This window comes from Syzygium oleosum, unplaced genomic scaffold (genome assembly GCF_021117445.2).
Source record: "Syzygium oleosum isolate NSW1041296 unplaced genomic scaffold, Sole_v2.1 Sole_v2.17, whole genome shotgun sequence".
Classification (NCBI taxonomy): domain Eukaryota; kingdom Viridiplantae; phylum Streptophyta; class Magnoliopsida; order Myrtales; family Myrtaceae; genus Syzygium; species Syzygium oleosum.
In genome coordinates, this window is record NW_026607501.1 from 531207 (window position 1) to 554798 (window position 23592).

Below are 23592 nucleotides of genomic sequence, written 5' to 3' on the forward strand. Positions count from 1 at the left end.
AGTGTTCAAATGTTTTGTTTAGGACGTATGGAAACAAAACCAAACCTATGATGAATATTGCCCTTACTTGTGAGGCTTGAGGCTTTAGGTTTCTGTATTGCTCCTAGTTGCGAAAGTGGACTTTAAGAGCAAAAATGTCCAAGGATATGAGGACTAGCTCTATCTTTTCGTTCTTTCGAAATAGATTTCAAAATGAATTTCCAAAAGGACTTTTCGTAAAACCTCATGCGTTATTATACTTCATATGCGATTACTAACCATGTTTGTTGCATGTCAGGCATGAGCATTCGCATATTCATAATAGGTTTTTATGTGGCCCAAATCCTTTCGAGAAAATCACTTGTGATATTGAAGAGGTCAACAAAGATGAAGAATGGGTCAAGAAAGAATGGATCAGTCTTGAAGAATCAAAGCCGCTTACATTAGAGAAAATAGTTACTGTCAATCTGAGCAATGATGAGAATCCCAAAGAAGTTAAGATTGGAGAAAGCCTTTTTCCTGCAGAAGCACAGAGAATTACTGAATTACTTAGAGAATATCAAGATATTTTCATATGGTCTTATGCTGACATGCTAGGTCTTGATCCAAAGATTGTTGAACATGCTCTACTAGTTGATCTGAGTATTCATCCAAAGAAGCAAAAACTTCGGCGAACAAAGCCAAAATTGGCAAAAAAAAAATAAAAGAAGTAATGAAATTGCTCAAGGTTGGGTTTATTGAAGTGGTACCTTATCCAGAATTGGTCATCAAATGTCTGAGCCATGACCGTTTTCAATGTGGGGAATTGACATGATTGGTCCAATCAACCCTAAGGCCTCAAACGGACATCGTTTTATCTTGGTTGCAATTGATTACTTTACCAAGTGGATCGAGACAAGCTCATATGCTAATGTTACCGCTAAGAATGTCGCAAGATTCATTAGGCGGGACATCATTGCCAGATATGGAGTTCTAGAAGCAATCATTACCGACAATGGGTCAAATTTAAACAACAAGATTATGGATGATTTGCTTGAACATTTCCACATTCGACATTTGAACTCATCTCTATATCATTCGCAAATGAATGGAGCGGTTGAGGCAGCAAATAAGAATATAAAGAAGATATTGTCCAAGACAGTTGAGAACTATCGTGACTGGCATGAAAGGTTACCATATATGCTCTAATGGCATACCGAACTTCAATTCGAACATCAACTGAGGCAACTCCGTTTTCCTTGGTTTATAGAATGGAAGCGGTGTTACCTATTGAAGTGGAAATTCCTTCATTAAGAATATTATCTCAATTGAATCTTTCAGAAGGTGAATGGATTCAACAGAGATATGAACAACTCAACATGATTAACGAGAAGAGATTGAGGGCTATATGTTACGGACAAGCCTATCAGAAAAGAGTTGCCAAATCCTTTAATTGGAAAGTGAAACCAAGGCATTTCAAAGTTGAGAATCTAGTGGTGAAAAACATCATCCCCAATAATTCATATTCCCATGGGAAATTCACTCCAAATTACGAAGGTCCATATGTTGTTAAGAAAGTTCTACCTGGAGGAGCATTGATTCTTGTAGATATAGATGGAACAGAGTTGGCTTATCCTGTAAATGCAAATGCAGTCAAGATATTTTACCCATGAAATGAAATGACAAACTTGATTGAACATTTCAGAAGTCGATTTGGACCACCTTAGAACATGTGCATATCATGCATATCATACATCACATGTGCATGTTTGTTCGTTCTGCAGAATAAAGCTAAAATGAGCTTAGGATGATTAAAGATCCTCAAAATCTAAAAGGTAAATGAATGTATCATTCCAATTTACTTCCCTTGATATCATCCTTTAATATGTTTTTTCCTTTCTATCATCCCCAGGGAGCTCAAAGAAAGGAAGCAACGAAAAGTAAATTCCCAATGGAATCAAAATAGAAGCACATAAGAGAGTTGGCAGTAATCGTTCCAATTGTTGTTAAGAATTGTCCAAATGAATTCTAACACTTGATTCCTAATTTTGCAAGATCCTCATCAAGTCGAAAAGTGTGTTGTCATTCAAAAAGAGCCCAATTCCCCAAGTGGGGCAAATCAAAACAAGAGATTAAAGAGATAATATTTCATAAATACTCAATTCAAGATGAACAAGAGGTTGGTTGTATCGTTTCAATTTGAAATGAACAATGCATGGACCTATATTAACATTGGGTTTTAATTTTACAGGGATCTCATCAAGCCGATCAAGAATCCTAACAAGAATATCAGGTAAGTATCCCTAACTCATGAACTTAGGTTTCCAAAAGTTTATTTTTCTAAAAAGGATTGAGTTTATTTCCCCAAGTGAAATATCTTGAAATCAAAAACAAATCTTTTCAATAAGCATTTCGAAGAATTTTAAACAAAAAAGCTTTAAAACACGTATTCTTTGAGCATGTATTGCATATCAGAATTCCCTAAAGAGGATGATTTGACAAAAGGTTATGAAAATTTTCAAAGAAAAATATTTGGATGAAATCAAATGGAAAGACCTTCAAATAAGGAAAGGTAAACCATATCCAAACACAACTTTTATACACTCGAGTAGAAACGCTCGAGTAGAATGAAAGAATGAGTGTCAAAAGTGAGAAAAACCTCATCCGAATGAGATAGGAGCTATTCGCAATGATTACATGGATTGAAATGATGAAAGGCAATCATTTCATTATCTCAAACACATGATTATCCCTTGCAAGTTAAATTTGAGCCTACACAATGAAGAAATCTTTCAAAACAACCCTGTTAAAAACCACCCCATATTGGAGTAAATTAGGAGGTTCGTTGTTGACATTTATGGAGAAAAGGATCAAGAAAGATTTTATTGCATATACTTGCATCAATCTTTCTGTGATAACTTCAGATGAAGTCATATGGAAGCTCACAACATCCCAAAAGGAAGAAGAGAAATTCATTTTCATATCCCAAACATATTATCCTTTGCAAAGCCTAATTGAGCTTGAATATTCATTTCCAAACCCGAATAAGTGATCATTTCCTTACACTGGGGCAAAGCATGTGATCCATCTCATATTGATAGTAACAAAAAGGCATGACAAAGAGTCCTTAGAGCTCAAAATGATCAAAGGCCAAAAGGATTAGAAATGCAAATGCAAAAGAGTCAAGGGCATGAAAAAGCAGTGTGCCTGGTAAAAGCAAAGCCAATGCCCAGCAAAAGAGAACGAAAAGAAAAAGACAAGAGATAAGAAAAAGCAATCAAAAGAAGAATGACAAAAGAAAAACAAAAGTTGGGAAAGATCAAAGATCACAACAAGCTAGAAGGTGAAAAAGAAAGACCATGATAAGCATTTAGAGGACTCTTGTGGTCATGAAAAGAAAAAAAATCCTCAATGGACAAAAGAAAATGGTGGTGATGCTAAGAAGATCACCAATTTTACAAAAACCCTTGATTTCGAAAACAAATGAGCCTTTTGAGCCTACCCAATACCAACATTACAACCTCACCTCAAAGACTCTTCAGATTGGGATGTTGAGAGTGAAAGCATGATTTCATGATAGAAGCCATTGCTTAAAGAAGTGTGTGCAATCTTGTCTTATCTTATCCTCGAGGTTCTTAACTTGTAAACCCGAAGCGAATCGAAAGAATATGAAATTCCTTCTTGGCATCAAAATGCCTATCCATTGAATAGCCATTGACCAAGCCTACAATACAATCCTCCATAAAGACCTTATCGGATCAATCGGATTGTATACATTACGAATATCTCCGAATACCCGAAAATTGGTTATGTGGGATAAATTGAGAAACACAGAGTGATTCCCATATTGATAGATGAAGAAAAAAGACCAAGCTCATAGATTGAGATAAATCCTTTCTAAGGAAGGTCTTCCAAATGATTATTCTAAGTATTTCTTGAAAGATTTCAAACAATTTTCTCCGATATATCCTTTCAAAAAGAATTTGATTGTTTAAATGCATTGACACAAGGAATGCATGTTTACAAATCAAAGTCACCTGAATTTCAAAATAGTTTGCGGTTAACTAAAAACCACGTTCATCAGTTTTTGGTAAACATAAAACCAAATTTTCGAACAGTTTTTTATCAACTTAAAACCAAAATTTTTAAACTACTTTGTGGCAAACTTAAAACCACGTTTCACCCAATAGTTTATGGTCAACTAAAAACCATACAAGGGTTAGTGGATCCTTAAAACCACATGATTCATGGTCAACCTAAAACCATAAGGCAATCATTGTTTGAGCTTTTTCAAGACTTGCTAGCGAGAACCCACAAGGCAAATCACCAAATCCTTGGGCGAGGAGCCTCATGTACTCATTGTTTGAGTCTTTTCAAGACCTATTGGCGAGGACCCACCAGGCAAATTACCAAATCCTCGAGCGAGGAACCTCAGGTAATCACGGTTCTGGATCTTTTCTTAAAGCCTGACTTTACAAAGGTTTTGTGGGATTATCCTTAAACCACATTTTCAAATAGGTATTCCAAAGCAAATTACAAGTTGTAACCTTGGAGTTATTACCCTCCGCAAGTCATCGCGGCTTGTAGCTTTGAATATTGTGATTATAATAGTCTTTTCAAGTGTACGCAGGTTTGTAGCTTCGGAGCTATCACCCTCTGCAAGTGATCGCAGCCTATAGCCTTGGATGACTTTTTGGCCCGTCAAGTATAGTGGCCTTTTTATAGTCCTTCTGCAAGTGATCACGGATTAGCAGCCTTGGGATTCCCCGCAAGTGATCGCAATCCGTAGCCTCATAAGACTATCTCATATGGTTAACCACAAGGTTAGTGGAACCACAAAACCACATGGTTAGTGGATGTATCCATAAACCATAGGGTTTCGTGGGTGTATCCTTTAATCACGAGATCATAATTTAATTCATCACAATCATTACCATCATCAATTCACACTTTGAGATAATCAGCAAAGAAGCTCTCGCAAACAGGTAAGTTTCTCTTTCCCTCAATTACTAAAAAATTTCTCAAATGCGCCAAAAGTGAAAAATTGGATTGGGTCAAGAACTTTAAAGCAAGATCCCTAATTAGTTTTTGTGAACTTTTCATTTATTTTGTCAATTGAGTCAACTAAACACTCAGTTGTCACCTTATCTTTGAGATCAACCTCTGACGAGTTTAATTTCAAAGAGAGGCAGCTATTGACACCCGATTTTTTGCTTATTTTTCAAATTTTCCTAAAAATCACAAAATTAGGATTAGGAACCTTGGCCAAGCTTAGGAACCTACTTCTAAATCAAAAATAATTTTTTTAGAATTTTCATGAATTTTTCCTTATTTTCTTTTGGCCAAAATGAGTGAAAAATCAAGAAAAATAACTAATGGAACTAAAAATTTACATAAAATTATCCATTAGTCTTCTTTTAAATCCAATTTCATCGCTACAACTTCAATTTTGGAAAATTTCAATTGGGGATATGTTTTTTCCCAAAATTGGGTAAATTCACACCCAAATTGAACCAAAAATTCAATTGAGTCATTTTTAGTCTATAGTGTCTTCACAAAAAATGATTCAGGGACCTTGAATTGCATATTTGTCTGTCCAATTTTACAATTTAACAAGAAAATTGAAAGCCCCAAAAATCAATTTGAAAATTAGGATTTTTAAGCCCAAATTGGGAATCTTGTTCAATTCGAAATTTTCGTACCAGGACCACACCATTCTTAGGGTTCACAAGTCATGGGTAATCCAATTTTGGCATCAATTTTTCCTAATTAGTTCACTTGGATACTGAATTGAACAAAAAACCCTAGCGATCCGAATTCAAAATTTGGAAATTTTGGGTTTAATTGTGGCAAAAATTAGGACAAATCCCATATTTTGATGCAAAATGTGTTGAGGAATCCAATTTTGGGATTAAATCTACAAAATTGGGCTTAATTCGCAAATTTGGACCAAACCGGGCCTACTGGGTCTGTCGGATCGACCCGACCCGACCCGACCCGATCAGCCTTCTCCTTCACCCAATCAGCTCGCCCGCGAAGGAGAAGAGAAAATATCTTCCTGGCTCGCCTCTTCGCCGACTTAGCTAGGCTAATCCAGCACGTGATGAACGAGTTGGACAGCTGGAGAAACTCCAGCTGTCCAACCTGATCCATTCTAACAGACTGGGAAGTCAGTTAGAGGTGGGAGCTGCCCCAGTGAGGGCCACAAAAAGGTGGGAAAGTTATTCCAAAAGCACAGAACCTGCTCGATGATTTTACAGAGAGAGAGAGAGAGAGAGAGAGAGAGAGAGAGAGAGTTAGAGAGAGAGAAAGATAGTAGAATCAAAGAGAGAGAGAGAGAGAGAGAGAGAGAGAGAGAGGAGTTGAGATCCCCAGATCGAGTGATCAGCACCGATCGATTGAATGGCGCCGGCAAATCGATCGCACAGGGAAGATCTGTGATATTCTGAAATTTTACCCACTTGGGATTTATGAAATGGATAATTTTATAGACGTACTTGTAGTTAGATCTCGCTCGGAACTGATCACTCCTGGGATACTAACCGTTAGGGAAAGGCTAATTAGGGATTTAAATTTGCGAGACCAAAGAAACTCGATCGTGAACCGACTTTCGATCATAGAAATTATCAAGGTGACATTTTGAGCCAATGTAGGCCGATCTAAGGATAGCTAGGGATCAATTCGTCGCTGTGCATCACGGGTGATTCCGTTTGACCACGAGATGAATTGACGAATGACCCTGAACCTACACCAAAGATCGCGCCCGTCGGAACTAGCGATCGATCCTCGCGATTACATGACAACCGAGGTCATCACGATCCGAGTAAGTTTAAACGTGGCTTGATTTAGTATCGGTCATGGGTTGAATATGCGAATTTCCCCAAAAGCCACCCGTTAGTCTGAGATACGCTCAAGTTACGTTATTTAAAATTTAGTCGTTAATTAGAGACCAAGTTGGGCATTGGAAATTTGGAAAGTCACGACAGAACATTTGGACGACGTTGTTATTGGCATGATCAGCCTTAGAATTATCCGAATCCTTCAGAAAAATCGAATTTCGACGAGAAATGGAAAATGACCGTTTTACCCTTGGGACTTTGTTAAGGCCAAGTGTAAATGGAGAAGGGCATTTTGGTCATTTCACCCTCACTTTAGAAATGACAATTTTTGGACAATTTTGCCCTTGGACTTTTTGTGAAATTCCCATTTTACCCTTGGATATTTTTGGAAAAGATTCGATCTCGGCCGTTGATCTCAAGATAAGAATGAATCGTGGCCGTCGATTGGAAAGTAGAGAGAGGGGCAAGATGGTCATTTTGCCAAAAGGGGGACAATTATTGGTATATTAAGCCATTTTCTCTCTCACCCTCTCATTTCTCCCTCTCTCTCTCAGCGTCCGCCCCATCCCGCCGCTGGCATCGGCTTGCCGCAGCCGCACCCCCACCCTCACGCCGCCGTCTCTCTCTCTCCCTCTCGGTCGATCTCTCTCTCCCTCCCGTGGCCGTGACCGTGGCCAACCGGCCAAAGCTGCCGCCGTCGCCGTCTCGCCGGACCGCCGTAGTCGCCGTTTAGCCGCCGTGTGACCGCCGGCTCGCCACCCTCTTTCTCTTACTTGGACGCGCTTAGGATTTCAAGTAAGTTACAATCTAAACCCTATTTAGAATATCGGGTATTAACGGACTCGTTTAGACGCGGTTTAGTGTAGTTTAGGGGCTGATTTGGATGAGGGGCCTTAGGGATGAAATTGTGGCATTTTGGGGGAAAATTAGAGGCCAAATAAGGGCTGAGAATGATTGGTTTGAATGCTGGAAAATTCTGTTTGGCGCGTGGAATGGATAGTTTGATTCGGCAATTAATTGCGTGAAATTGCCGTGTAACGCCGTGATTGTTGTGCCATGATTTTTGTGGTGAAAAATAGCGTACTATATGATGGTTGTATGTATGTATGTGGGCTGAATTGTGACGGTCGATCTGAGTGCGCTTGAGTGCATGTACTTAATGCCCGAGTATGTGAATGTGTGAGATTTGAGGCGTGCGATGTGCGTGTGATCACTAAAAAGCCCTTAGGCGTGTTTACGCAGGGTATAGATAAATACGGCGTGTTGGCATATTCGCGTGATCACTAAATCCCTGAGGCTTGTTTACGCTGCGAATTGAACCGGCCTGAGGCGTGTTTACGCGGGTCGTGATACGACTGTGAAGCCTGAGGCGTGTTTACGCGGGTCGCGATAAGAATGTGTAGCCTGAGGCGTGTTTACGCGGGCTGTGGAAAGAGAATGAGAATGAGATGTGTGTTGTGGCAAGTGAAAGTGAGATCGGACCTGAGGCGTGTTTACGTGGATCGTTGGCAAGTTAAATGAAAATGGTGTGGTAGTGCATGAATGAGTGTGAAATGTGGAGTTCAGAAATGTCACGTGTACGACATGTGCTTTTGGGCATGAGAATAGCTTGGAATGTGCATGTGGTTTGTAATTCGTGTATTTGAGACTAATGTGCAGGTCGAGCCCAGGTAAGTGCATTTGTGTGTGTGATATGTATGTATTGAATGATTGTGTGTTTGGACCTGTCTGGAGATACGTGGTAGCTTAAGTGGGGTTTAGGCTGTCAACTTATTGAGATTCGTCTCATGATTGTTTAATCAAATCATTTCAGAACCCTGCCCTGAACCATGAATCCGCCGCCGCCGCCGCCGCCCCAGCGTTTTGGTATACCGATGCACACCGAGCATTCAGTTGTAGAGTATCCGGTAGACGACAATATGGCTTGGATCAAACATACGACCGTAGTCTGGGTAGACATAGGGCAACCCCTCTGGCAAGCCCACACCTATACTGCCTGGTGTTTTAGGGATGGGTTTGATGAGTTTGGCCATGTCCGAGGTTTTGATGTCCCCTTTGATGGAGTGGGGGACTGGGACCCGTCAGCTATACCCCCTCCCGATGGCGAGATGACTAGCTTAGACACTAGTCTCGCATAGTCAGGGCATCAGCATGTTCCTGCAGCACCCGAGCCTCCAGTGGCGGAGCCGGATTCGGAGCCGGAGGAGTCGCAGGCCGAATACGACCCGATGGATGTGGACTTAGATGTAGAGTCGGAGGAGGAACCTATAGAAGAGCCGCCCGAAGAGGAGCATGAGGAGGCCCCGGAGAAGGAACCCGAAGAGGAGTATGAGGAGGCCCCGGAGGAGGAACCCAAAGAGGAGTATGAGGAGGCACCAGAGGAGGAACCAGAAGCAGAGTCAGAGGAGGAACCAGGAGAGGAGTATAAGGAGAATTTGGAGGAGGAGTCTGAATCAAAGGAACGGATTGAGGTGCCATTAGAGTCGGGGGATGAGGATAACCCGATCGTGATCGAGGCAGACTCTGAGACTTCAGAGGAGCACGTGTCTCAGGAGGACTCAGATTCGGATTCTGGGGAGACCGAATCGGAATGGACGCCGTCTACTGGGCGTAGGGGCTAGACTAGGGGTACCCAAGCCTTTTGAAGTGTCCCATTTTTGGAAATAGAATATACCCAGACTACTAACCTTTTTGGAGTTGATGACGCGATCCATAGAAGCCAGTTTGTATGTGTATCATAGTTTGATGTAAATTTGGTGAGTGCACGAAGCGACTAGTGGTTGTGTAATGGATGAGAATGGATATTGTATATATATCGAGGTGTAATGTTATGTTTGGTGGCTTGGTGAATTATCTCTCCCTATTACCCCATGATTTTACTGTCAGGGTTTATGTTCTTGTTTTCGTCGTGTGCAAACTCTGATGTGATCGTTTGGGTCGGCGACGTTTCCTGGGACGTCGCACTAATTCGATCAAAGAGGGATGTCGCGAGCTCGATAGGGTTCGGGGCGTGATAAGATCTCCTCCTCAGGTGGTCAGTACGAGGCTAGTTGAGTAGCATTGAAAATCGATCCCGGCCGGCGAATCCCGGAGTTCTCCGATGGAACCAAGGCCATAAACTTGAAGATCAAGTGTCAGGGAACCGCGTCACGTCTGCTGATTAGCTCGGAGACTCCTATTTACCCTCCGTCGAAGCAGGTAATGTTTGATCTTCATCACGGTTTTCCAGAATCTCAGAAAATGAGATTGAGCTTGATATTATTAATCATGCAATTTCTTTGGTGATTCCGAGTTCCTTGATGTCTAAAACAAGTTTCTTATCACGTTTTTATGGTTTGATTGCATTTTGATTGGTTAAATCTGCATGAATCGAGTCGGTCATCATTAAACCCCCTCGCCAGAGCTCGGAGATCCTCACCGGAGAGCCTCCCGTGGCCATTGGCCACCCAAGTTAGTCATCATTGACTTTGTTTGATGATTTTATGCTCATTTTGAACGATTTAGACGGCTAGGGTGATCTGTATGATGATCTGAAGGCTTGAACAGCTTGTTTTGGATAAGTTTGCAAGTTAGAGTTTTTAGAATCGTTTTTTCGCTGGCCGACGGTGGTCCGGCGGAGAATCAGTAGGCTAAGGTTGATATGGGGTGATGTATACTCTACTTAGAACTCAAAAGAACAGCAGAAAACTCGCCGGAAGGTCGTCGGCGATGAGTTCAAATCGGCAGCCTCAAGAACTCTTAACTCAGTTTCATGCCCGCCACCTATTCGGCATAATACCGAAGAGAAAAAGAGGCCAAACGGCGTTGTTTCGGTGTTGTGCCCGCCGGGGAGATAGCCGGTACCGGTGCCGACCAGTTTGACTCAGTCAGACCGGTCTGAACCGGCTCAACCCGGTTCAATCCCTTGGCAGAAAAATTTTAAAAAAATCAAAATAAATAAAAAAAATAGAAAAATTCAGAAAAATATAAAAAAAAAGAAAAATTAGAAAAATCCTAAAAAATCAGAAAATCCAGAAAATCTTAAAAAAAAATTAGAACATTCAGAAAATGTAAAAAAAAAAAAAAGGTTTTCGGGAAAGAGGAAATTCTCAGAAAAACTTTTCCCAAAAATAAAAATAAATTAATTAAAAAAAATAAAAAATAAAATAAAAACTTTCCAATAAAATAAAAAAATAATAATTTCTCTGGAAAAGAAATTTTCAAGAAAATTTTTCCGAAAATAAATAAAAGAATTCAAAAATTCACAAAATGGCTTAGAAACCTTGTGACCACCCATTTTGAGTGAAATTGAATTTTTTTGAGATGTCCAAGTGGTATTTTTGAAGAATCCTCACTTTAGAAATAAAAGGGGTCTTAACCCCTATAAAACCCAAAATTACACAATTCATTAAATGAATAAGCCATTAGAGGGCTTTAATAGGTTTTTGGTGTTTTGATTGATTTTCATTTTAGAGACCATTTTAGGATTGTTTTGTGTGATTGAAATTGATTGTGCATTTAATCATTGATTGATTGATTTTTCCCGATTAGAATTGTTAGAATTAGTAAATAGGCCTTGCGAACTTGCGTGACACGTTAGACACTTCGTATTGTTTTAGGTACCGAAAGGACGTTAGGGATTTCAATTTGGGATCATTAGCGTAACCAAGTCCCCGTACCCATGGAATCTCTGGTTTGCAGAATCGTGATATTTCTCCCGTATCTCGATTAGGTTTCTAGTCAACCTACCAATAATGACTAGTGGCAACTCCAAATCAAAACGTAAGTTAAATAAAAAAGATTAGAAAACAAATACCCACTGTCTCATGAGGTATGGTCTGGGAGAGACCCTCATGATGAGATATCTGTGAGACGTTTGGCCGAAATATCCGTTTCGGACCTTAGTAGCTTATTCGGGGGCAGTTTCCTCAATTGTGACAAACAAAAGTACCTCCATAGGCTCGTGGAAAAGGCATGACGCAACAATCAAGATGGAGCAATTAGGATGACGGAGCCACCAGCAGATGTCTACTTGAAGAACAAGCGAAATGTGACCACAAAGTTCAAAATTAGCAAAGCAATTGAGATTGGGTTTAATATCTTAAAAAACCTCAAACTTTAACTTTTGTCTCAATTTTACCTTTTGTCTCATAAAAAACCTTCAACTTAGACATGTCTCAATTCTAGCATAAACTTTTTTTTGTTCCATAAAAAACTCTCAATTTTAAGTCCAGTCCCAATTCTACCATAAACTTTTTTTTTCTCATAAAAAACCCTCAACTTTAGATCCAATACCAATTCTACCCTAAACTTTTTTTTTGTCTCATAAAAAAATATCAACTTTAGATCCAGTTTCAATCACTCTAATATTTTTGACTAAAAAAAATCACCAACTTTTATTTGAATCCCAAATCTGCTCTTCAATAACCCTCCGTCAAAATCACCCCTCATCAATCTCTCGCGGTCGGAGGGCTCACGCTTAGGATGCTTGACTGCACATGCTCAAGAGTTTTCCATCTCTCAGTTGTCAACAAGAAATTTTGGACCAAAGGTTAATGGGGGCGGATTTGTGACTCGAGTAAAAGTTTGTGATTTTTTATGAGACTGTAAAATTTTTTGGGTAAACTTGGCACTGGACAATAAAATTGGGAAAAAACCTAAAGTTTGGGGTCTTTCATAGGACAAAAGAAATTTTGAGTTAGAATTGGGACTGCACCTAAAGTTGGAGGTTTTTTATAAGACAAAAGGTAAAATTTGGACAAAAGCTAAAATTGGAAGTTTTTTAGGGTATTAGGCCGTTGAGATCGAGGAGAAATGAGATGACACTTTTGAAGGGAACAATTTTTGCTTGAAGATAGGTTCATGAAAAAGTCAATAACCATTGAAGACAAGATCACGGGGCAGTTATCATGTAGTATGACAAAAGCAACGACTTAAAAGCATAACTATAGCATCATGAACGCATGGACAACGAACTTTCAGGAATGGAGGAACATGAAGGCCATCGATAGAAACCGCTTAAGGAAATGCAACTGCTGGAAACCGTCGAAAGGCGACTACCACTGTATCATTATAAATACCACTAGATAGCCAACTAGAGACCCCCGCACACAAATCGAACAATTTACTATCTTTTCTTTATTTTCCTGCACTTTACTTTATTTTCTTAGTTGTAGCTTTCTGATTCGTGTTATTGATTAAATTCTGGCGTGCAATCTCTATTTTGGGTGCTGTGTCATCGATTAAATTCTGACGTAATGTCTTAGTTTGTGTTATCAACCTATGTTGTCAATTCAATTCCAGTATAATTTATTAACATATGGTTATGTCATCAAGTCTTTATTTTCCAAGTCTTGTCGTCAGTTAAATTCTGGCAAGGTTTGCGTCTGTACAGTCCTATTACGTATAAAGTTGTCGATTCCTTCAGTTACTTGGATATTTCCTATCTAGAGTCACCACATGATCCTGATCTCCTTTAATTAATAATCGAAGAATTACTTTCAGTGAAAAATATCTCGTCATGAGAGAAATTTCGGCGAAACAGTAGCAAAGGAACCAAGCAAGCCCACCCCAATGCGCCTCAAACCTTATTATGGCAAAACCCTGTTACTATACCCATGAGCTATAAAGTTCGAGATTAATTGATCAAAGCCATTGCATGAGTGAAAGATAATCCTCTCATGTTCTTATGTCTTTCGAACATGATGATCCTATGACTCTTCCCATCTTCCCTTTAGTTTAGACAAAAATAAAAAGAGGCAAGTCAATATTGTCACTCCCCCTCCTCAAGACTCGATCGACTCATTTTTGCATGTACTTGTCATTACTAATGGCTTTAGTGACTCGTTCAACGCTTTCTTGACCAATAAGACTGGTCGAACAATAGCTCTGACTCCGTTTTTTAATGTCACCTGCCTACTGCTCAGCCACTGCTTTGCCCTCAGAGGAATTTTGAAATTCGGGGTGAGAGAGAAAGAAAACACTAAACTGTCTTACTAGTCCCTACGATGACAAGGGTTCATGTGAAGATTGGGAAATTAAAAACGAAATAAAGAATCAAGAGTTCGACTCAATAAGCACGTCATACTCCACGGGCACTAAATCGAAATTGGGCATTTGCCTAACCCCCAACAGGAAATCAATCAAAACTTGAATCTTGAGCAGCTTTGTCCATGTAGGTCTAAAACTTGTTCAAACCCTCCCAACACAACAGACAACAATGGAGTGATCCCATCGGGCCTATTAAGAAGCCATTTAAGGCAAATGATCCGGTTTAATCACATAATATTGATTGCCATACTGGGAAATAATACCACAAAACCTAATTCATTTTTTCCGGCCTTAACTTTGTGTAGTCTACTCATCCAAATGTGAAATGCATATCAATTTTGTCTCGATTCGATTCATGCTGGACATAAAACGATTACGATCCAACCGAATGTCGCAAAATCATGGAAGGGAACCTATTTACTAATTATTCGATTTCTTGCAAATTCCCTAATCTAACGTGGATGGCCTGCTTTGATCATACGTGAGATGTGGACTTACTTTAATGCACAAAAGGTAGCTCATGATGTGTACCGCCCCATCAATGTACAAAATGATCAGAAATTCTGGGGTTTCAGTCAGAAGCTTATTTAGAATCCTTCACCCCTGTATTTCTTGATGCAACCTCAAATCTTAGTAGCTCCACATATGGGTCACCTCGTATTATATAAAACCAGAAATCGAGGGCGACAGCGTTTATGCCTGCAGAGGACACAAGTAAAAAAAAATATATGTTTTTAATGACAAAGAAAACTGAGTTATGGATATGCCAATTTTGACTAAACCTTGCTCATGAAGCACCTTCGACTCCCCCAAAGAAAGGCCTTCCGGATTATTACAATGCGCGAATCATGTGTTTGGTGCAATCGGCGATGAGAATTTTACCTAGCACCATATTAAAATTAATGAAGTTGTGCGCACAAGAAATTAATAGAAATAACTAACCAGGAATTAATTAGGAGGTTCGTCATTTTTCACGTGTTTTGAGGGTATGGAAAGCCTATAAAGCAGTGAAGTCACCAGGCTCCTCATGACGCACATTTCTTACTCATCCTTCCGGGAGAGCATCGAGCGGTCGGACCGCCAGATTATGTGTCAAAACCCGTACTCATACAAATTAATTACCAACTTAATTTTTTCTTTTAAGTTTTCCCAAAAGAAAAGTTGGTAAATGAAAAAAAAATGCATTTGGGTAATTAATTCATATGAGAGTTAGTAGCCAATTAGCCAATAATTGCATTAGAGAAAAGTTGGTAATACATTTTAAAGTGAGTAATGTCATTATAGTAGTTGATAAATTTAAAGTATAGTTAACAAATGTAAATAAATTTTGGTAAATGGTAAGAAAAGTTGATAATTGAAAAGACAAGTAATCTTGGCAAATAACTCAAATGAGGGTTGGTGATCCAAAACTCGTTGCTGACTTATTCTAAGAAAGTTGGTAGGTCACTTTAATTGAGGTTGGTAAATTCTAAATAAAAATTTATAAAGTTAACGCACTGCTAAAAAAATGCAAATAAAAGCTTACAAACGATAACAAAAGCTAGCAAATTGTAAAGAAAATAAACGTCGGTAATAACTCAAATGAGGATTCATAATAATATATGATAATTCAATAAAATATGTGATAAGTGACTCATATGAGGATTGGTGATATTGGTTCGGCACTAACTCAATTGATAGTTGTTGACAACTAATTTTGCCAGTCCAGTAGGTTATCATTTCCTTATGAAAATACAAAAAATATAGAATAGCAAGTAGTCACGGGGTTTTCTTTGAAAAAAAAAGATTGAGCCGGTGTGATTTGGCCCAATCAAGGCCGGTCCGACCCAGCCACATGTGCCTGAGCTCAAGCCCCCTTCCTTTTGTTTTTTTCCCCGCCTAGACCTAGTCCTTCCGTTTTCCTCTTTTACCCATGCTTGCCTGAATCGGTGAAGCAATCAAATTGCCAAATTATTTACATTTGTCGTAATCCACTAGATACCGTAGTTTCGTCGTGACACTTTTTCAAGTCTCCGGTGCGGTCAAACAATCAACTGGAGAGGTCAATGGAAGAGTATTTTGAAACCTTTTGACAAAGGAAAAACAAGGTTTGGACCCTTTCGGGTTCACACAGTGGGGTATAGGAAAGAGAGCCCGGAAAAGCCAGACAAGGTGTTGTTTTTGAAATACGATGATGTAGCCCAAGGGTCAACTACTTGAACAATAGATTCAAGAGAGTGACTTGCAAACACAAAAACTCCGTCACAAATACGAGCAGAAATTTCAATTCTGTGGTAGTTTAGGAAAATGGTCATAACTTTGTCGATACAGATTGAATTGACCTGATTCCAAAGCCAAAAGTAGATTTACAACTTTTATGTTTTGAGTTTTCTCAAGAAAGCACTATGGAGCTGTCAATTTCAGAAGGAAGTGGACGGTTGTGACTACTCAAGATGCGAAAAAAGATAGGAACTTCGGTGGTTACTCTTCTAGGCCTCTAAGGAAGTCGAAATGGTATCAATCTCCTAGATTGATGGCTAAACTCTTCAATGATGTAGACTTTAAAAACTCTAGCTCTTCAAGAGCGGAGTGAAAACTCTTCTAGGTTTTCAAGGGGTTTGAACTCTTCTAGGTTTTCAACTCTTCGAGGTTCAAAGGAATTAATCAAAATTCAGTTTTCCCTTTACATAAACTTGATGGCCTTTTATAGCAAACAAAGGAAAAGACTAAAATCTAGAAACTAGAAATTATTCAAGAACATAAAAACTAGAATCTATTAAAAGTATAATATTTTGAACACTTGTGACCAAATCAAGGAGTCTTGTTGCAAGCTTCTAATGCATAGGAAATGACAAAAAATTTATGACAAAGTCAAAAAATGAGACTCTTGCTTATGAGGGCTTATCGATGAGGGGCTTCTGTTAGAGAAACATCTTCAAATGAATTTTGATGATACCCGAACTGTCCTTAGTATAATATTTACATTGTCTAAGTGCATATATATTCAAAGGACTGAGTGATACTCATAATGATATCCATTGAAGAAAAGATCACAAGACTGTCCTTGAAGGATCAATTAAACAACACCATTGATCTCAAAGATCAGCTAAATGATGATGTTGTACTCAAGCTGAAGAGATCTAGTAAATGGTAATATTTAGGTAACGGTTCATTTAATATGACCGTTATGTCACTATTGTAGCCGTTGGGACTAGACAAGCATAGCAAAAAACCCAACAGAAAGGAGATCAGTCAGTCTGACAGGTAGTCAGAATCGCAGCTGCAGTACAGTAGGAGAAGCTATTTTAGGAAGGTTTGCAGAAGTTCGGGAATAGGTTGTATGGATAGTCAATTCCAAGGATAGCAGCTCCAATGACTCTAACGGCTATTTTATCTCTCCAAGACATCAGCAATGACTAGTTTAAAGATGCCTATAAAAGAGAAGGTCCTTAGAGCCAACAAGTTAGAGAGAGAGAAAAAGTGTGCTTATAATATTTTCGAAATATCTTACTTGCTATGTACTGAGCTAAAAGCTACTGCTTGTCGATAGCACTTGCTGCATTGTAATTGTGTTGAAGTCGATGTAGGCTTGGAATCAAAGCTGAACCACTATATATTATTGTGTGCAGCTGCTTATTCTTCTGTTTGTTATTTCTAGCATACAAGTAATACACTGCATCTCATACAGCTGATGTATTGTGATATCTCTTTGTTACACACTGTTTTCCACAAAAGTTGTAAAATCTTCCAAAGCAACCTATTCACCCCCTCTTTAGGTTGCATAGATAGTCCCAACAATTAGTATCAGAGTTGTGTTGCTTGACTTGAGAAGAGTATTTCTTCTGAGTATAAAGATCCTCTCTTATGGCTAACTTTGGTGTTTTTATCACTAGTGATGCTCTTGCTCCTAACAAGCCGCCTTACTTTGATAGAAGCAATTACAGTTACTACAAGAACAAAATGCAAGCCTATCTTGAGGCAACTGATCTCGAAATATGGAATGTGATCCAACATGATGTAGAAGTACCTACACCTGCTGCTGCTCAAAGAGCTGATCAAGAAGTTCTAGCAGAAAATGCTACTGCCAATGCTCCTGCAACATAAAACATAGATGAAGCACGAAGAAAAAGAGCAGCACATAATGCAAAAGCTAAACATCTTCTATACTGTTCTTTATCTATGACTAAATATAACAAAATTTGTACATGTATCACAGTTGAAGAAATTTGGGATCTATTGGAACTCACGTATGAAGGAACTAACAAAGGAAGTACTTGATCTTACCACATAAAAACTTACTTGCAAGACTGAATTTGATAACTTGAAAAAGGACTATTTTTTCCAAGAAATGGAAGTTAAGCTTTCTCAAGTTGAGAATGAGTCTCTCAACGAAGAGATTTCAAAAATTAGCACAAAATTCTCTCTTGGTTCGGAAACGTTGAAGCACATTCTCTCAATTCAGATTCTTCACTACAATAAATGTGGTCTAGGACATGGAGAAAATGAAGATGAGAAGAATCCTTTTCCAAAATTCGAGGAAAGATTAGTTAAACGTCCTCCTACACATCTTTATAAGAGTCATTATAAAAAATAATTCATCACATCTTTTGGCAAGCAATTTCTTGATTGCTCGGTCTGCAATGAATATGGTCATTTTAAGTTAAAATGTCCAAACAAGCAGATGATGCCCAAAAAGGTTCATAAAAGATTCAATGACATTCTTGAAACTAACACTAAAGGACCCAAGTTTAAGTGGGTATCAAAGAAAGATGAGCATCTCTCTCTATGCAGGTAATCTTAAAGAAAAACAAGTGGTACTTAGACAGCGGATGCTCACGGCACACGACAGGAGATAGTTCCAAGTTTATAAGTCTCGTCACCATATACGGAGGCACTGTCATGTTCGAAGGAAAAGATAAAGGATAGATCATTGGTAATGGAAACATCAAGTTAGGAAATCTGATCATTGAAGATGTTTCACTAGTCAAATGACTAGATCACAATCTTGTAAGTATAAGCCAACTTTGTGACAAAGGATATAAGGTCAGCTTTGAGGAACGTAAATGTATCGGTATAAGTCAAGATAAATCCCAATCATTCACAGGTAAAAGGTATGGCAATATCTACTTACTAAATGTAAATTTTGATGATGTTCAATGTCTATTAAGGATGAATGTGATCTGTGGCACAAGAAATTGGGACACATCAATGCTAAGCAAATCTCTAAGATCTCATCAAACGATCTAGTGCGTGGCCTTCCAAAAATCAACTTCAGCAAAAGTGACTCATGCAATGCATGTACTCTGGGAAACTAGGTCAGATCGTCTTTCAAATCAATAAATACAATTGCTACTAATCGATCTCTGCAGCTCATGCACATGGATTTATTTGGACCTACAAGGACCATGAGTCTAGGAGGAAGAATATACTGTTTAGTAGTTGTTGATGATTACTCTAGATTTACTTGGGTAATTTTTATCCCACAAGAACGAAGCATTTCACTCATTTGAGAAATTTGCTCGAAAGATCAAGAATGAAAAAGGACACACCATCTCAACTATCGAAACAGACCATGGAGGAGAATTCAAAAATCAAATGTTTGCTGATTATTGTGATGAAAATGGAATAGAACACAATTTCTCCAAACCATACACCCCTCAACAAAATGAAGTTGCTGAAAGGAGAAATCATTCTCTACAAGAAATGGCCAGAACTATGATGATTGACAGTAGTATGCCTACATACTTCTGGGCTGAAGTAGTTGCTATTGCCTGTTACACATTGAATAGGGTACTACTAAGACTGTTGATGGAAAAGACTCCCTACGAAGTTTTCAAAGGCAGAAAACCCAATATATCATACTTCTATGTATTTGGTTGCAAGTGTTTCATTCTTAAAAATAAGAATGATAACATTGGGAAATTTGATGCTCGTTCAAGTGAAGGTATTTTTCTGGGATACTCAACTACTAGTAAAGCTTATCGTGTGTTCCATAAAGATTCACAGGTAGTTGAAGAATCCATAAATGTGAAGTTCAAGGATAATTAGAAGGGGATACAAGTAAATGATTGTGATGAAGTTATGCTCTTGCCTTCTCCTATCAAGCATAAACAACAACAGCATCAAAATGCTGATGTTTCAGAGCAGAAAATAATTTCCAAAGAACAAATCATTGGAAACATGAATGAAGGAATCAAGACCAGATCTTCACTCAAAAATCTGATGAATTCCTTGACTCTCATATCCCAACAAGAACCCAAAAGGATCGAAGAAGCTATCTTTGACGAAAGCTGGATAGAAGTCATGCAAGAAGAATTGCATCAATTCAAACTAAATGAAGTTTGGGAATTAGTGCAAAGACTCTTAGATTATCCTATCATCGAAACAAAGTGGGTATTTCGAAACAAACTTGATGACAAAGGTAAAGTCACTCGTAACAAAGCAAGATTAGTTGCGAAAGGTTACTCACAGGAAGAAGGTATTGATTTTGATGAAACTTATGCTCCTGTTGCCAGACTAGAAGTTATACGGCTATTAACTGCCTATGCATGTTTCTATGATATTCATTTATATCAAATGGATGTCAAAAGTGCTTTTCTTAATGGTTACATTAAAGAAAAAGTTTTTGTTGAGCAACCTCTAGGATTTGAGGACCCAAGCAGATCAAAGGATGTCCACCGCCTGAAAAAGGCCCTGTATGGACTTAAGCAAGCTCCAAGAGCCTAGTATGAAAGATTAAATACATTTCTGGAGGAACATAATTTTGAGAAAGGTAATGTGGATACTACACTATTCATCAAGAAGGAAGATAAAGATCTTCTTATCATACAAATATATGTTGATGATAAAATCTTCGAATCCACTAACAAAGATCTATGCAAGGAGTTTGCAAACATCATGAAAAGCGAGTTCGAAATGAGCCCGATTGGATTACTCAATTTCTTTCTCGGTCTCCAAATAAAGCAAACAAAAGATGGCAATTTTATCTACCAAGAAAAGTATGCCATGAAGAAATTTGGTCCGGAAGAAAGCAAAAAAGTGGAAACACCAATGTCTGCCACTAACAAGCTGGACAAAGATGAGAAAGGTAAATCTATTGACTCCAAGCTTTATAGGAGCATGATTGGTTCCTTATTATATTTAACAGCATCCAGACTAGATATATTATTTAGAACCTGTCTATGCGCACGTTTTCAATCTGACCCAAAAGAATCTCACTTATCGACTGTTAAATGTATCATTCGATACATTGGCTCATATTCAAAGTTTGATATCTGGTATCCCAAGAATTCAGATTTTACACTACTTGGATACTCAGATGCTGACTATGCGGGATGTACGATTGATCATAAAGTATATCTAGAACGTGTCAACTATTAGGAAATATGCTGATCTCTTGGTTCTCAAAAAAACAACATACAGTTGCTCTCTCAACGACGGAAGTTGAATATATTGCATTAGGAAGCTGCTATGCTCAACTCATGTGGATGAAACAGCAATTTCATGATTTTAGAGAAACAAATGTAATCATCCTTGTATTGTGTGATAATACAAGTGCAATCTATCTGTCAAAAAATCCAATTCTACACTCTCGTGCCAAGAATATTGAAGTAAGACATCACTTCATCATAGACTTAGTAAATAATAGAGACATCTCCATTTAGTTCATTGATTCGAAATATCAGCTGGCTGACATCTTCATCAAGCCACTAGACAAACAAGCTTTCGAATTCATCAGAGGAGAGCTAGGAATATGTAATCCACTTGAATAAATCAGGTAAGATTCATCAACTTCTACTCGACAAGAACAATGGACCTCAGGTATGCAATCGCCAAATTCAAAAATTTATTACCGTTACCGTAACTGCCCCTGGGATTTTTTTTTCTGACATGCTGATTCCCTGCCGTTATACCTGATCTGTTATTGTCCCGATTTTTCTTGAAAATCCATCAAAATAAAAAAGAAAGTTACCGTTATTGAGTAATGACTAACCTTATTAATGTGGCTAAACTGCTCCTATTTATAAGGAGATAGTGCTCACGTTATCTTTCATCTCATAAACCGCCTGGATAAACCGCTCTTCATCTTCTATAATTTACCAAGCCATTCTCAACTTCTTCATTCACATAAACCGTCTCTCTAATGTCTCCCAAGTCTCGCAAAGCCATTGGCACACGTAAATCCACTCGCACCAGTACGATGCTAGCCAGAGTCTCCAAGCAAGGACCAACACACATTGATATTACTGATCAACCAAAAGGATCGACTAAAGTAAGTCAAAGTCAGAGTCCTCCTGGTTCTCCACTTATTGGTGAACATGGTGAATCTGCCACTGCAAGCACGGTTCTTCCGTCCTCCACAGAAGAAATTGTTCCAAGTCCCAAAACTCCAGAATTACAAATGCACTCTGGAAAGGGAAAGGCTATCCCATCTAATCTTCCACTTCTACAACTAGAAGCACCTTCCTAGCCAACCATTTTTCCTAGCGCTTCTCTTGAACAAATAATACAAGCATTCGTCAAAGAAAAACGATACGTGCCTTTACCTGCCGAAAGCAAAGCTACTGAATATTACCCCCTTGCTCTGCCAGCTAGGGAGTCCTCGCAACCAATACCAACATCAGCATCCACAAAATCTTCCACTGAAAAAGAAGAAGAGACTACACCCTCCAAGAAACTAGAAGCAGAAAAAGAGATATCACCACCTGTTCAATCTCTTGCTCCTACTGAACAAAGCTACTCAAGGACTAAAACAGAAGAAACTGCTAGAGACAAAAAGCGAGAAGATGACGATGACAGGGTATTTCAAAATTTTAAACCTAGCAAAGGTTTCATTCTCGACCCCTCATTCGATTCTGAACTGTTTTTCAATCAAGAACACAAGGACGCTTTTGAATCTTTTGACAATCGCGGTACTATTCCACGTCATTTTATGAATTTCAACTATCTTGATACACATGACATCTTTCTCTCTGAGCTGTTTGAAGATCTTTGGCTAAAAAATTTTTGTACCATGCAAGATGAAGTACACCCCACTCTCGTGGCCCTGTTTTATTCAAATTTACATTTTCCAAACAGAGACACCTTCATCTTCTTTTTTGCCAAGAAAAACTACATTGTTACATTAGATGAGTTAGCTGAGATCATCAACACCGAGTTTAATGTTTTCAAAAAGACTCCTGTTGAGCCAGACACTGCATACAGCTTCATTTCGAAACTCTTGATTTTACTCGAGACTCTAGAGAAATTGTTCCCTTGTACCTATTGCCCCTCAAAGCAAACTTCATTCAGAAAATCTTGACCCTCTGCCTGCACCCAAAATTGTCCTCAACCAACGATGTATGTCATTATGAAGCACGGGTCATTTGGGCCATTCTCACCAAATATGAAGATTTTTCCCTGGCACACATGATTTTCATCCACATGTACCGCACTGCCAAGTGCAAGACAGGCAAGCTACCCTATGGTGCCCTCATCACTCGCATCTTCAAGTACAAGCACATCGACTTCTATGATGTTGCCCATCGTAGCATGCCTCATGTGGAGATCGGGAAAAAGACTTTGGACAAAATGATGCTGAGAATGACACCTGAAGGATAGGTCAATCAGAAGAATGAAGTTGTTCTCGTAAGACAAGGAGATGATGAAAGAGCAAAGAAGGTTCTTCAAGAAAAGTTAGCAGCACAGGCTGCATCATCTAGCAAAGGGAAAGGCAAGGCACATATATAGAGGCAGTCTGCTCGTCCACCCAGACCAGAGAGGTCCCCCTCTCCAGTCGAACCTTCGC

The 23592-nt window shown here is 38.8% G+C and overlaps 1 protein-coding gene across 1 annotated transcript; it reads left to right on the forward strand.

The window, feature by feature from the left end:
• Positions 1 to 8671: 8671 nt before the first annotated feature.
• LOC115688724 (uncharacterized) lies at positions 8672 to 9418 on the forward strand. The gene is made up of 2 exons (XM_030614636.1): positions 8672 to 8837; positions 8961 to 9418. Exons 1-2 carry the CDS (start codon positions 8672 to 8674, stop codon positions 9416 to 9418), a joined length of 624 nt encoding a protein of 207 aa, XP_030470496.1.
• The last annotated feature ends 14174 nt before the right edge of the window (positions 9419 to 23592 follow it).

Bases quoted from the DNA above. Each gene is read 5' to 3' on its own strand.
- LOC115688724 (XM_030614636.1), top strand. From the start codon at position 8,672: ATGCACACCGAGCATTCAGTTGTAGAGTATCCGGTAGACGACAATATG. The intron at 8,838-8,960 runs GTTTTGATGTCC...ATGTTCCTGCAG, and splicing joins TGAGTTTGGCCATGTCCGAG to CACCCGAGCCTCCAGTGGCG.